This window comes from Nannospalax galili, unplaced genomic scaffold, assembly GCF_000622305.1.
Source record: "Nannospalax galili isolate Female #2095 unplaced genomic scaffold, S.galili_v1.0 scaffold410, whole genome shotgun sequence".
In the NCBI taxonomy this organism is placed as follows: Eukaryota; Metazoa; Chordata; class Mammalia; order Rodentia; family Spalacidae; genus Nannospalax; species Nannospalax galili.
In genome coordinates, this window is record NW_008329143.1 from 525,572 (window position 1) to 540,968 (window position 15,397).

Here is a 15,397-nt window from a genome sequence, read left to right on the forward strand (position 1 = left end):
AATAGTATCTTTAGTACTGAAAAGCAGTAGCCTTCCACAAAAACAAGGTGAAACCAAACTCCTTCATTTCTGATCTATACATATCTGGAAGGTTTTCTATAGTATTTTGAAACTGGTGACTTTCCTTTTTAATTTTAATTTTTATTTTTTTGGTCTTTTTGAGACATGGTCTCCTTGTAGCCACAGCTGACCTGTAGGTGCTGGGAACAGAATCTGAGTCCTCTGCAAGAGCAGTCAGTACTCTTAAGCACTGAACCATCTCTCCAGACATATTTTATTTTTAAAAAGATGTATATTTTTTTCCTATTGTGGTGGCACATACCTTTAATTCCAGCACTTGGGAGGCAGAGGAGGCGGAGGCATGTGGCTCCCTGTGAGAATGAGGGATCTCATTCTACATGTTGAGTTCCATGCCAGTTGGGGCTACAGGGAGACACTATCTCAAAATTTTAAAAAATATTTATTTTTATTTTATGTGTATCAGTGTTTTGTCTGCACATATAAGTGCACCCATGTATGCAGGTGCCCTGGGAAGCCAGAAGAGGGTGTCAGATTCCATGGCACTGGAGTTATAGATGTTGTTAGCAGACATGTGGGAGCTGGGAACTGAACCAGGATCCTTTGGAAGAATAGTAAGTGCTCTTACCTGCTGAACCATAATATGCCCACTAATTTTTGTTTTTAATTTAAATAAGATTATTATAATAATTTTTAATAAACACACACTTTACAGCTTGCCACAGGCCCTGTCAGTCTTTATTGTTCTAAACTAGACTACGGAACTCACAGAGATCCACCTGCGTGTGCCTCCCTGAGTGCTAGGATTAAAGGTGTGTGCCACCACGCCCTGCTAAAAATTTTTTTAAAAAATATTTATTTTTATTTCATGGGTGTGTATTGTTCACATGTAGGTAGGTGAACCCATGTCATGCAATGCCCTCAGATGTCAGAAGAGGGTGTCGGATCCCCTGGAACTGGAGGTACAGACAGTTGTTAGCTGCCCTGTGGGTGCTGGGAATTGAACCCGGTCCTTAGGAAGAGCAGTCAGTGCTCTTAACCACTGAGCCCTCTCTACAGACCCATTTTTAAAACAATCACATATATGTGTGACTGTATGTAGGTATATGCATGTGTGCAGGTGCCACAAAGGTCAGGCGATCCCTTGGGGCTGGAGTTACAGGCAGTTGTGAGTCACCTTATGTAGGTGCTGGGAACCAAATTTAGGATTCTCTGAAAGAGCAGATAGTGCTCTCAAGCACTGACTAAGCCATCTCTCCAGCTCTGAGGATATTCCTTTTAAGGAATGTGAAGCAAATATTCTTTCACTGAACTACATTCCAACTTCCCCATTTTATCATCTGAATTTAAATCCTTGAAATGCAAGCCAGTACTGTGGGTGGTACGTGCCCAACGCCCAACGCCCAGGAGACCGATGTAGGAGGATCAGAATTCCAAGGTCATTCATTCTCAGCTACATAAGCATTCTAGAGGCCAAGAAACCAATCTCAAAGAGCGTCTCTTCCCTGTTGGTGTGATTCAAATACACTATGGTAGAGCGCCCTCTTGTGGTGCATTGTTGCAAAGTCAGGCAGTTAGAAAAATCTTCAGCTCTGAGAGTGCTGGACGTTTTAGAATTCATTTTGACAAATCAAAGCCATCTTTGTATCAGTGAAGCTGATAACAGGCATTCAGGTCAAAGGGGAATCATCTGGAAGAGCAGATTAGAGGATTCAGTAAGGAATCCAGAGGCAGCTAAGGATGTGGCTTGCGCTGGCCCCGCAGGGCTGCTTTGTACTGAATATTCCGATCCTTAGAGAATTTCAAAGATGTTTGACCAAGCTCCAGAGGGCTGGCAAGATGGCATTAGCAAGTAAAGACATGCTAGCCAACAAACCCAACATCAGAGTTCAACCTCCTACCCCCATATGGGGGAAGGCGAGAACTAAGTCCTGAAAGTTGTATTCTGATCTACACACCTACACCAGGTACATGCACACAAGGAGCACACACACACACACAAACACACCCACAAATAACGTCTCCAGGACAGCATTTACTCTGACTCACCCAACCAATAGGCCACAGGAACCAAGGACACAGAAGTGTGCCAAGACTTCCCTCTCCTGGAACTCCATTGTTGTGAAGACTGGAAGTTAAAGGGACAAACATGTCAAGTGCTGGAAAATGCCAGAAAAATAAGCGGGGTTCAAGGTCAGGGTATGCACTGAGGGAGCCGTTCCACACAAGTCAATCAAAAGCGGTCCCATAAAGCCATGCTGGTGCAGGGATCTAATAGTGACCAGAAGGCAGATATTGTCTATCAGGAATATTCTATGCAGGAGGATATCCTGTGCAAATCCCTGAGGTAGGAGCATGCCAAGGATGTTTGAGGAACAAGAAGTTAGCTAGTAGGATAAAAGCGCAGCGAGTGGGAGATTGACAGGTGAGGAGCTGGATCAGAGCACAGGAGGCCTTGGAAGCACTAGACCATTAAATCCCTAGAGGGTCTGGAGCAGCAGTGTGCTAAGGCTTGTTCAAAAGGGGGGTAATTCTGGTTGGCGTGTGAGGACCATAGCAGACTGCCCCAGATGCTGTTAAAACAGTTAAAGGTGTTTGTGTGGTCAAAGGTCAAGATAAGCCAGGCGTGGTGGCACATGCATTTACTCCCAGCCCCAACACTGAGGAGGCAGAGGCAGGTGAATCTGTGAGATTGAGGCCAGCCTCTACATAGTGAGTTCCAGGCCAGCTGGGGCCATAGGGAAACCCTCAAAACAAGTAACAGGATTATTAAACCTTTTAGTGCTCTTGAAGTCTATAAATGCCAAGTTAACATTTTCTGGTTTTGTGTGTATGTATGTGGGGGGTGAGGGGCAGAGGTTGACATTAGGTCCACAGTGAATCTCGAATTCTCCAGTTCTGCTAGGCTGGATGGCCAACGAGCTTTCGGGATCCATCCACCTGCCCCCACAAGCTGCACCAGTTTTTTTTTTTTTTTTTTTGGTCTTTTGGAGACATGGTCTCCCTGTAGCCCCAGCTGTACTGGAACTCACTATGTGGACCAAGCTGACCTTGACCTCACAGAGATCCGACTGCCTTTGCCTCCCGAGTGCTGGGATTAAAGGCATGCGCCACCATGCCCGGCCCCAGAATTTTTATATGTATGGCGGAGGATCCTCCATACATATGTTTGCCTGGCAGGTACTTTACCAAGCCATCTCCCTCCTCAGCCCTTGGTTTTGTTTTTGAGACAGGATCTCATGATGTAGACCAGGCTGGCCTCAATCCCATAGTGATCTGCCTGCCTCTGCTGGAATTAAAGAGACATGCCACTGTAACTGGCCCTTGTTTTGCTTTTTGAGGCTGACCTCAAATTCACTATGTAGCTGAGAATAACCTTTAACTACTGGTGTCCCTGCCTCCATCTTCCATGGCACCACTATACCTGGCTTCTGCAAGCTAACTTACGTACTTATTTAGGGGGTTAAAATACAAGCAAATGCCCTTTCTTTGTGTTTTGAGACAGGATCTCCTCGTAGCCCCCGCTGGCCTGGAATTTGATATATAGACCAGGCTGGCCTTGAGCTCAGAGATCTGCCTGCCTCTGCCTCCCAAGTGCTAGGATTAAAGGCTCATGCCACCACACCTGGCTCTGCAAATACCTCTTAAGTGACAAGTCATCTTGATATATACATTTGAATGTTAAACTTCATCTGTCACTCCCTCAAAAAAAAAATACTGTCTGAAGTATACTAAGCAGGGTCTTTTAAGCTTATTATTTATGTATTATATTCGTGATATCCACATGTCACCTATTCTATTGTTTTTCTTTGACTCACTTCCCCACCCCCATGACCTGGTTAGTGGACACAATATTTTTTTTTTTAAGTTCTTCAGGTTGAACCCAGGGCTTTGCACATGCTAAGCAAATACCCTATCATAGAGCTACATGCCGAGCCCATAATACATACAAGGAACTTAAAACTGTTTATCATGCTTGGCATGGTGACACCTTTAATCCCAGCCCTCGGGAGGCAGAGGCAGGTGGATCTCTTCGAGACTGAGGTAGACCTGGTCCACACAGTGACTTCCAGGTGGGCTGGGACTAGGGAGACTCTTTCAAAGAACAAACAACAAAAAACCCAAAACTGTTTATGTGTCATTCCAAACCTCAGAGTACCACTAGTAGTTGTATTTGCCAGGCCAATAACAATTTACATTACTAGAAATAATGCGGTAAAACAAAAAGATACTCCTCTGAGTGGGGAGCTAGCTGAAGGGGGAGACACTTGGTTTCTACCAAGAGTCTCTCCACATGTATGTATTCACTAAATAGGAAATGCTTAAATTAGAAAAACTGAATAGAAATTCGGTCACACTAAATCATACTGAGTACTCTGCTTGGTAAAATAGTAGATACAAAGTAACTACTCAAAACTTTCCTCCATTTTCTGCCTCTTCCCTAATGATGTTACACTTCAGTCACATACTCAGGTGGCTTAAAACAGACATTCACTGGAACAAAGTTGGAGGGAAAAAAGACTGCTACTCACTGCAAAATGAAAACTTTCAATGTTTTATTTTTGACTGCAGCTGTTTACAGAAATATAATTGCGAGTATACAAATGTTCCAATAGAAGCAAAATATCCTTTTAATATTTAACAAGTTATCACAGATAGCTAAAAACACAGATGCAAATGAAATCCCCCGGAGAGCAAACTGAAAACATTCTGCTGTCAGTGCTCTGAAATCCCGACTACAAAGCCATGTTCACAAAACGGAACTCTTACATCATTGCAGGACAATGGAAGAAGGCAGTTCAGCGGTTGGTCAGTGTGCTCAAGCAAGTAAAATTAAATCAAAACTTTAAATGGCAGAATGGTAGCTAAATCACGTGAGAACAGGTTAATGAAATATTTGAAGTTACTTAAAAAAACATGAAGTAAGAGACTCAGTAAAGTTGCCCAAAAAGTAGAACCACTTGGAGCTTATCATTAGAAGGAACAAGGTGAGCAGATACATTCATTAGATCAAAAGAAATTAGCTCAATTTCATTGCAAGAGGTCTCTACCAAGCAAAGTCACAATCATTTCAGTGCAGGACAGTTCCTTTTTTTGGTACTGGGGATTGAACCTACCTAGGGCCTTGTGCAGCATGCTAGGCAAGGGCCCTACCACTGAGCTATCACTCTAGCCAGGATAGTTCGGGAAGTCTGATTCCAAACCTACTCTCAGACATATGGGATCCTGCGTGTGAGTGTATGTTGTCCTGAGGTTCATTAGCTAAAATGACAACACTAGGCAATCTCTACAAACCAGGCAGATTTTACTTCCGGGGTGGGTTCAGGGGGTTGGGGAGTAGGGGTAAGTGTAAGCAGGAAAGGGTGACATAGTTAGATACAGGATTTTTAAAGGAGGTGTTCCAAATTGGGGTTGAATTGTGGCAGGGTGCTCCGGGTACAGGATATATGATGCAATCAAATGGGGAACGGGATGGGGAAGGAGGAAAAGAACTTGAGCATTGCCAATAATGTGCCTACTTACTTGCCAGCACCAAGTTTGCAGAGTAAGCCACTTCCACTGCTAGAGGTAAGGAAACCAGCAGTGATTTTCAGGAAGCAAGCATTCATTGATTTTTATTCTGAAAAGTGAATTTTTTCCTCTCATGAGTTAACTAATTAGTGATTTGTAAACAGTGGAAGGAAGAATAGAATCGTTATGGAAGTGCTGAATATATAAGGAAATAAAAACGAACAAACCTACTTTATATTTATTATGATGCACGTACACCAAAAAGGGAGAAGTACCCAAGTTATAAAATGCACTGCCTTATTTAGTATGTTGTTAAATAACTTAATCTGAAGCATAAGTTCCAAGGCCGGCTATCTCTCTACTGTAACATTCTTATGGCACGCAAGCTACTTTTAAAGAATTCTTATATAGTAAAAGAAGAAATTAAATAAGGTGCTATGTTGGCCTGACCAGCTATCTTATTTGCTATCTCAGATACACAGATTGATAAGGAATGATTAATTCTGTTTGCAGAGCTGGTCTAGCCAGAGCAAAATTATGGTCTGCTGGTAAATGAAGAGGCAATGAAGAGAAAGCTTGTATTACACTGCCCACAATGTACTTGTGTTATGGATAAACAGGAGACTGTAGCACCCATCAATTATATTAGCTACTTAAATGTCACAACAATTAAAGAATAGAACATTGCACCTATATATTTAAATCATTTAATGTAAACTTTTTAGTCAGTGGTAGGAAAATGCCAGGCTAAGTTAACTGAATTACTGAGAGCTACACTAACTGTATATACAAACATACGCATTTCTTAGGCAGTACTGAGAAGAAATTATCGTTATCAACAATGAATGATTACAGATAACCGGGTAAGGCTGACTTTATGTAACGAATAAGGAGTAAGTGGGAAAAGAAACTTTCTGGCTCTCACTAGATACAGTTTATACCTGTGGCTCTCAAACTTCAGACTCACCTGGGGGACTTAGTAAAAAGATTGCTGGGCCCCTCTCCAGAGTTTGTGATTCAGCCTGTCTGGGCTAATGCCCAAGAATGTGCGTCTCTAACTAGTTTCCTGCTTACACTGATGCTAGCTGGTGGGCGGAGAACCATAGTTGGAGGATCACTGGTTTACATAAACCACAAGGGTTGAAACAATGTACTACAGCATTCTTATATACGTGACACAAAATACACAGGAAGGGGGTTGGTTCTAATTAACTCTCCAATACACCAATTAGTAAGTCAAACATTTTAATGTTTCTAAAATGATTTGCTAAAGTATACTCATTTCCCCTGTAGTGAACTACAGTTCAAAGTCTGGAATCCTTTAGAAAACAGCAACTTAACACTTGCACCAAGTCATTTTAGAAAGCAGCCACTAACAGTTATACCAAGACAGCTATCCAAAATCAAAGTAGATATAGTATTCTGAAGAGTTAAGCTATATCATTAAGGAACCATGACTAGATAGTAATCTTGGTGTCTTTGGAATGATTAAAGTGCATAATAGGGTATTAAGAATATTGCATAAATGTTTGCTGTCTTCAGTGCCACTAACAGTCACAAAAATACCTGCATGGGGGAACGCAGCTATACCCCAAAGTTAAGTTACCACTGTCCTTGATCTGTGGCTGATGGCCCTGTCTTCAAGCACCACCTTTTGGTTAAGGAGCTAGATCAGAAACAAATGGACAAAACTGGACACTCAATCCAACTGCATTTGGTACTAAGAAATTACCTTAGTCTCCTAAGGACTCAAAATAACTTCTTTTTTTTTTTTTTTTTGGACACTAAGTTTTCCTAAGCCAATCAACTAAGGTTCTGACAGAGAAGAAATATACCTATTACCAACTACTTTGCCCCACTTAGGAAAACCAACATTACCAGGTATTAGAGAACCAATGTTTCATCCAGCTAATTAAGATGAGAAAAGATGCTGTAAATAGCCCCTCCATGAAATTTAACACACTTTTGTGTGCAAGGAGTAACACACAACAAAATTTCCATTAGTATTCAGGTCAGACCCATCAGTAGCTGTTTGGAGAAAAGTATAGTTGATCTATATAAGCCTGAACAGTATAAACTTACTCTTCCCAAAGAATTCTGGCAAAACACTTACTCTGTTGTTTTTAAGTCAAAGTAACTGATAAAGTTGTCTTCTACAGTGACCAAGAAACGGAGACGAGGATGATGAAATAGAAAAAGTACAAGTTGGGACCTGTTAAAACCAGTTGCTAAAATGTGTTTGGCAATAGTGAAAGGTGGACATAAGATGGGGGCACTGTCATGGTAAAAAAGGCACTTTTCCATAAATGCTTAATCTACATATAAAATATTAATGTAGAAAATTGCCTGAAAGAGTAAGTACAGTAAAAACAGAATTTTATTAATAAACAAGGCTTAATGGCATGAAAATAGAGACTTAGAAAGTAATCTGAGTACTGATATTCAATTGTGATACTATAGATATTATTCTGTGATTTACTACATTATGAACATTATCTCCACAATTTAGCTTTAGTGGGAAAAAGCAGGCAAAAGGGAAAAACTCTTAACGTGTTATGAGCCTGCTAGTTCATGGCTAGGGTCTGTACCTGGTTCTTTCCCTTTAGGTGGTGCTGGGGACCAAACCTAGGGTCTTGGACATGCTAGACAAACACTCTACCACAGAGCCACACCCAGGCCAGAGCCTAAATACATTTGCTGAATTTCACAGTCTTTCTCTTTCATTGGGCCCTTCCAAATAGCCAAAGACATAGAGATACAAAATGGTTGTCTTGGTTAGAGATGAAGCCTATGCTCAGGATGTGGAGTAATGTGAATAGGTATTGCATAATTTTCAACTAATTAAAAAAAAAAAAAAAAAACAAAACCCAAAACAGGAAACAAGTATAACAGAACATCTCATCAGAAAAATGAAAAAACTCTCAGGTAAATCCCAGTGAATATTTAGATCTATGCTGATTTAAGAATTACTAAGCTGACTTATTGTGGTTCTTTTTTGTCGGTACATCTAACAGACTTCCTTCTTCCCAAAGAGGCGTTTAAAATAGTTTAAAATGTCCAAAGGGCATTTTATGGTGTTTCATGCCTGTAGTCTCACCACTTGGGCGGCTGACATGGGAAAACTACTGGGATTCAGGAGTTTAAAGGCAGCCTGGGCAGCACAGTTGAGACCTCATTTGAAAAATAAAAATAAATATTAAAAAAGGTCAAAAGCAATTACTTTCATTCTGAAGAGACCTAAGTACAACTTCTTCCTTATGTCCACTGACTATTTTTCCTGGTAGATTAGCCAAGATTCTGATAGGCAAAAAATGAAATTCTTTCATTCTATAATGAAATTCTAAACTATAACATATGATATTACCAAAAAGAGGCAAGGAAGGGTGGAAGAGTGGGAAGGAGAGAGGCCCCTCATTAATACTGCTTCTATAATAAAGCCCTTTAAAAGGCTGTTCTAAGGAGACTGGGCAAGAGATTTACATTGGCTAAATAGCAACATGATATAATCAGAAAGGTGCATGATGAAGTGCAGGAGCAAATTATCTGTGTCCTGTTGGTGTGGCTATGCAATGGAATGACCAGAGGGAGCAGCATGTTCTCACTGCACGCACACAAAAACACCCATATACACTGGGCGGCCGGGGGGAGGGGGGTAAGCGAGGGAGAGTGAATAGGACAGATAAGCTCCAAGCATTTGTGTGAGATGCTGAAAGTCAGAACTAGATGTAACAATATTAAAAAAAATGAAATGTGGTTCACAGTTTATTTAGGTCCTTCTGCCAGAAATAAATGCAATAAATTGTTTCCAAGGTCTTTGCTGGCTCACTGAGCTTTCCCAAATGTAGCTGTAACCTGTAACAGTCACTGGGAAACTACATTATTAGCACAAGTATCAACCACTGAGCTAACTCTCCATTAAGAAGACAAATACTTTTTGTAACCAGATCAATATTCAGAACATTGTACTTAAGCATTGACCTTTAGGGGTGAGTAACATTTAACTATGTAAAAACCAAATAAACCCTGATCTTTGCTGAACAGGAATACGGTAGCATACACAGTGCAGCCCTTGTATAGCTAACCACAAAATTTATGAGACTAAAAATTGGGTTTTCTGCCTCCATCCACTCAAACCACTACAGTTCAGGTACTCTCTTCTAAACCTAGACATTATGAACAGAAAATTGGTCCCGGTCACTTGGCACTGCCAATCAGCATTTTCTAAGGATAAGCCTCTAGTACAGAGCAAACAGAAGTCACCACACAAGCCAGACTCCTTGCTGCCAATTCATCCATAGCAGTCTTAACAAACATTCTAATTAGATCTTGGTCTTCTACACAGTCTCAGAAAATAATTCAGAAGTTAGTGTACTTTTTTAAATGTCTACTTTTTGCTTTTCTAATACCTGCTACCATGCTTTCTCTGATACTTCAGATAACCCTCTAGGGTTAGTTTTACATTTTAAAACTGAAGCACTGGATTGTGTGGCTGACCTGTCTTATAACCTGAACTATATTGGGCAATTTGTTCCTATAGAGACTGGGGGAGAAGAGAAATACTGAGGAAAATACTTTTGGTTTAGAGAATTTATAAAGTAGTTCTGGATATTAAAAGATGGGGGAAATGTTATTAAAATTACAAACATTTTTTAGTGTCTTTATAAATAAAAGGCATAGGATACAGAAAGCCAATTAATTACAACAATAACAATAATAAAATATTAAATATATAGTGAACAAAGACAGAGTGGCTCATTCTTGTGAAACACCATATAACACACTGCCTCAATAGGTTTCCCTACTCTTTAACATCTTGCTGAGTGAAAGATCCAGCAAACACACAGTAAGTTGCCTTTAGCTCACTAATAACATCAAGGAACTGCCTTGGTGGAATGGGTACAGATGAACAGGTCATTTGTTTCAAAAGGTACTTAAATACTCAATAAAGACATAACAAACCCCCCCCTCACTGTTATCAGACGCCACGTTGTGGTAGAACATCAGACAAACTCACAAATTTACCACAAAAATGTGTGGCAAAAAAGAATAGTTTATATATATGTATATATATAAATTTCTATATTTATGCCAATGTACTCACTCAGTACAAATAGCAAAATAGTATACCATTTCCTAAATACAAAATATAGCTTTCCAAAAAAATGAAACACACATTAGATATAAACCATCCAAAACTTGAACGATTGAAAACTGTATTCAAAATTAAATGACCCAGAGTAGGTCTCTTTCTGAAAAGTTCCCTTCATATCGGCAAGAAGCCTGTACTACTGAAAACGTAATTCAATGCCTCTCAGAGAGAGAAATAAAGAGAGGGCTGGGGTAGAGGAAAGAATGAGAATAAAGAGAGAGAGAAAACAAGAAACAAGAACAACACATCCAAAGACCAAAGGAAGACATCACAGAAAGGGGAACACCTGGCTATAGAAACAAAACCAACACCAGGACTCCACACAGCCCAACAAGATGGATAGGATGGGGGAAGTGAAAAGAGGATGAAACGACAACATGCAGCCTTCAACAGCCATCAACAGGCTAACGTTCACACATTTAGCAAGTGAACGGAATGGACAGGGTACCAAAATATCTCAACACACAGAAGCCACACGTTGGCCTTACACTGCATTGACAGCCTTCCACATGCCAAGAGGAAAAGGAGACAGAAGCATGTGTCCAGACACAGGTGGTAGTTAGAAGCAGGCATCCCATGGGTGGCAGGAACACCCAAAACTATCACTAATGCTACAAGTGCAAGTTCTGGAGTGTGTTATTTTGCTCTTTGTAAATGTAACACAAGTTAATTCTTCCTTTTAAATCAATGACATGACCCTGTAAAGCCTAAGGCTTGTGGGAACCATCAAGTAAGTGACCACTTCAACTGTAAAGCACTGAGGTGACAAGTGAATTATAGTCACTGCAGCTCAGGGAGAAGTATGGTTTTGTTTGTTTGCCTTGTTTGTAAAATGAATATTTATACTGTTTTCTATTAGAGGGAAAAATTTGAAGACCTCAGAACAGCACCGTTCATTGCGGGGGTGGGGAGGGGAAGAGAAAAGCACTGCTTTTTTCTCAGGAATCAACTCCCAGCAATTCCTAAGAGTACTCCTGGCCCTGTGCTGCTGAATAGGTCACCCTGGATCAAAGTGGCCACCTTCTCTTAAGCTGCTACAGGGTCATAAAGACAGTAGTATATTAATAGTTGTCTAAAAGTGAAAAAAAATATGGAAAATAATACAGATAAGCAGAAAAAGTAATACCACCAGTCTAATGCTGGGCAAGAAGAAAACAGACTCAAATTACTTTGTCAGTTTAAACTACTGTAGGAGGGCATGAGAACTTAGTTTGCCATCTGTTACCCACTTCATTTTTTCATATAGCAAACTATTTTTATGCACAGTTATGGCTAAACCCCTTAGTAGAAACAGAGAACTAACAACTCCCTAAAACATAAAGTTGCTAACATTCCAGCTGTCCCCAGTTTTGAAGTACGTCATCTGCCTTTGTGTTTTTGAAGAGTCCTCTTATCTGGTGGAGGTCTCAATACAGCTTATTTGTCAGAAAGCAACCCCTTCAGTTTCTCCACACAAACTGAAAAACATTCCTTCACTTTGGCCAATGGCCACACTTTACACACTGACAAAATCACAGTCTTAGTTATTACCAAACTTTGTCATAAGCTATTATTTGAGTAAAAATAATGCAGGAAAGAAAACAGGGAGAACATAAGTAAACATGACAAATATTATTTTCTAATAGCAGTAACAACTGAGAAGTCCAGTCTTGAATTTAACCTGTACTTTTAAAGAAATTGCTCCTAGGAAAATAGCTGGAAAATCAAACAGATTCTCAGTCATCACTGTTATAAGAAATTTTAAAAAGCCATGATGTTAACATTGGTGGTTAATCACTGCAACAGGCAGTGTGGCTGTACTCTTTTACAGTCAAGAGTAAAATCTATCCATTTCCTCAGATGTAGTTTTTCAGATTTTGTTTTGCTTTTATAGTAACAGTTCAGTAATCTTCATGGAACCATAACACCTCAGGACATCACGGAATTTTGATTATTTTCTTCATAGAATTTCTGAAACAAAAAAAATCAGAATAACTCACTTGGGAAGGAAAGCATTTATAAAGTGTTTGTCACCATGAATAATCCCAAAATATATTGTTCTATGGATGAAACTTTATCTTATTTAGTTGTGTGTATGTGGGGGAGGGGAACTGAAGTTACAGTTTCAAGCATGCTAGGCAAATGCCCAACTGACATATATTCCCAGCCCATATTTATTCTTTATAGAATTAAAAAAATTTGCTGGGCATGGTGGCACACACCTTTAATCCCAGCACTTGGGAGGCAGAGGCAGGCAGATCTCTTTGAGTTCAAGGCCATCCTGGTCTACGAGTTCCAGGACAGCTGAGGCTACAGGGAGACCCTGTCTCAAAAAGACAAAAAAAAAAAGAATTAAAAAAAAATTTTAATTTTATGTGCCTGAGTGTACTGCCTGCAGGTACATAAATATACCTGTGTCATGTAATGCCTGAGGAGGACAGAAGAGGACGTTGGATCCACTGAAACTGGAGTTAAGGAGAGTTGTTAGCTGCCATGTGGGTGCTCCAATTTGAACCCGGGTCTTCTGCAACAACAGCCAGTTCTCTTAATCACTGAGCCATCTCTACAAGCCCCTCTTTATAGAATTTTGTCTCTCTTTCTCTCCTCCATTGCAGACTGAATCTAGGGCCTTGTGTATGCTAGCCAAGTACTCTACCACTGAACTATATGCTTAGCTCTTTATTTTTGAAGGTTTATTTATTTACTTATTTATGTATGTATGTGTGAGTGAATACCACACATATGTGGCTGGAGCTGAGCCATTCATCTGTCCCCTCCCCAGCCCTTAAAAACATTTTTTTCGGGGGCGGGGGGTGCTGGAGAGATGGCTCAGCGGTTAAGAACACTGGCTGTTCTTGCAGAAGACCCAAGTTCAAATCTCAGAACCCACATGGCAGCTAACAACTGTCCGTAACTCCAGTTCCAGGGATCTGACAGCCTCTTCTGTCCTCAGCGGGCATTGCACGACATGGGTGCACTGACCTACGTGCAGGCCATACAAACATACACACAAAATAAAAATAATAAAATATTTAAAAAATTGGAGGAGGGGCACAACTGCCTAGGTTACCCTCTAATTCACTCTGTAGCCCAAGCAAACCTTGAACTTGATGGTCCTCTACTTCAGCCTTCCAAGTAGGCTAGGATTATAGGCCTGATGGGCTCTTTTTTTTTTTAGTCTTTTTGAGACAGTGTCTCCCTATAGACCCAGATGGCCTGGAACTTGTTATATAGTCCAGGCTGGCTTTGAACTCACAGAGCTCTGCTTGTCTCTGCCTCCCAAGTGCTGGGATTAAAGGTATGTGCCATCACACCCAGCTAATATTTCTTTTTTTTTTTGAGACAGAGTATTATTGTGTAGCCCTGGCTTGCATGAGATGCACTATGTGGATCAGGCTGGCTTTAAACTCACAGAGTTCCACTGCCTCTGCCTCCTGAGTGCTGGGATTAAAGGTATGTGCCATCCCACCCAGCTAATATTTCTTTTTTTTTTGAGACAGGGGATTATTGTGTAGCCCTGGCTTGCATGAGATGCACTATGTGGATCAGGCTGGCTTTAAACTCACAGAGTTCCACTGCCTCTGCCTCCTGAGTGCTGGGATTAAAGGCGTGCACTACCATGCCTAGCCCTGGCTAGTATTTCTTAAAAGAAAAGAAAAGAGAAACAAGACATGAATACACCCAATATATTATATGAGGGAAATGCAATTTGTATCCATCAGATGTTCTGTCATCCTAAAGCAAAGAAGGTTGGAGACAAAAGGAATGACCAACACTAGTACTATCATTGAGGATAAAAAAGTACCATCTGTGAAAGTCAGATTTATAAACAATAGAGTCTAAGTGGTGCTATTATTTGACCCAAACCTGTTAAGAATTATAATTTATTAACACGTTTCACTAAGAAGCCAAAAATGTAATACTTACACATCTAGTTAAAAGGAGCCACTCAAATTGTTCCCTGGGTTTTGCAATGAAACAAGCAAATCAATTTTTTCAATGTTCTGGTTGGTGTTCATAGAGGATGCCAGTGGAGAAGTCTCTGGCATTTGCTGAGAAAGAAGTGTTGTCACAGATGACTGACCCTCATTTTGTGGTTGGCCTGGCTGACTTATGGCCATCAGCTGATCTGGCAATGTAGCTGGTCCGGAGGTTAAAAGCTGACTACAGTCTGCAGAGACAACAAGATCAGAAACTACCTGATTATAGTTACAACTCGTGAAAAAATATTTATTAGTTGCCAGGGGAAATTCATTACTGTTTACCCAGCAGAAAGGCACTGGAATTTATCTTGGGTTCCTCTAAGGTCCATAAACATACTATTTAGGCATTGTCCAAGTTTTGTATAATTTTTTAAAAACTTTTTATTTAATTTATTTACTTTTAATGTATATGGTATAGTGCCTGCAGGTATGCAAGTGCACTCATGTTGTACAATGCCCTTGGGAGCCAGAAGAGGGTGTTGAATCCCCTGGAATTGGAAGGGAAGGTTGTTAGCTGCCATGTAGGTGCTGGGAATTGAACCTGGGTCCTTTGCAAGAGCAGTCAGTGCTCTTAACTGTTGAGCCATCTCTCCAGCCCCCTTATGTAATTTTTCTTTTCTTTTTTTTCCCTTTTTGAGACAGTGTCTCCCCGTAGCCCCAGCTAACTTGGAATTGGCTATGTAGACCAGGCTGGCCTTGATCTCAGAGATCTGCCTGCCTCTGCCACCCAAGTGCTGGGATTAAAGGCATGCCCCAC

At 40.6% G+C, this 15,397-nt stretch overlaps 1 protein-coding gene across 15 annotated transcripts in view; it reads right to left on the reverse strand.

Moving 5' to 3' along the window:
* Window positions 1-4,550: 4,550 nt before the first annotated feature.
* Window positions 4,551-15,397, reverse strand: part of Nfat5 (nuclear factor of activated T cells 5) — a 113,540-nt gene continuing 102,693 nt past the window's right edge. For 8 of the 15 annotated variants that reach the window (XM_017798322.2, XM_008833780.3, XM_017798319.2 and 5 more), the window contains 2 exons: window positions 14,585-14,828; window positions 4,551-12,628 (listed from right to left, as the gene is read on the reverse strand). In XM_017798322.2, the coding sequence (XP_017653811.1) occupies window positions 14,593-14,828 (236 nt within the window). In that variant the 3' untranslated portion in view covers window positions 4,551-12,628; window positions 14,585-14,592. Of the gene's footprint in view, window positions 12,629-14,584; window positions 14,853-15,397 lie in introns of all 15 variants that reach the window. The other 7 variants (XM_029563794.1, XM_029563810.1, XM_029563805.1 and 4 more) reach the window with 1 other exon arrangement.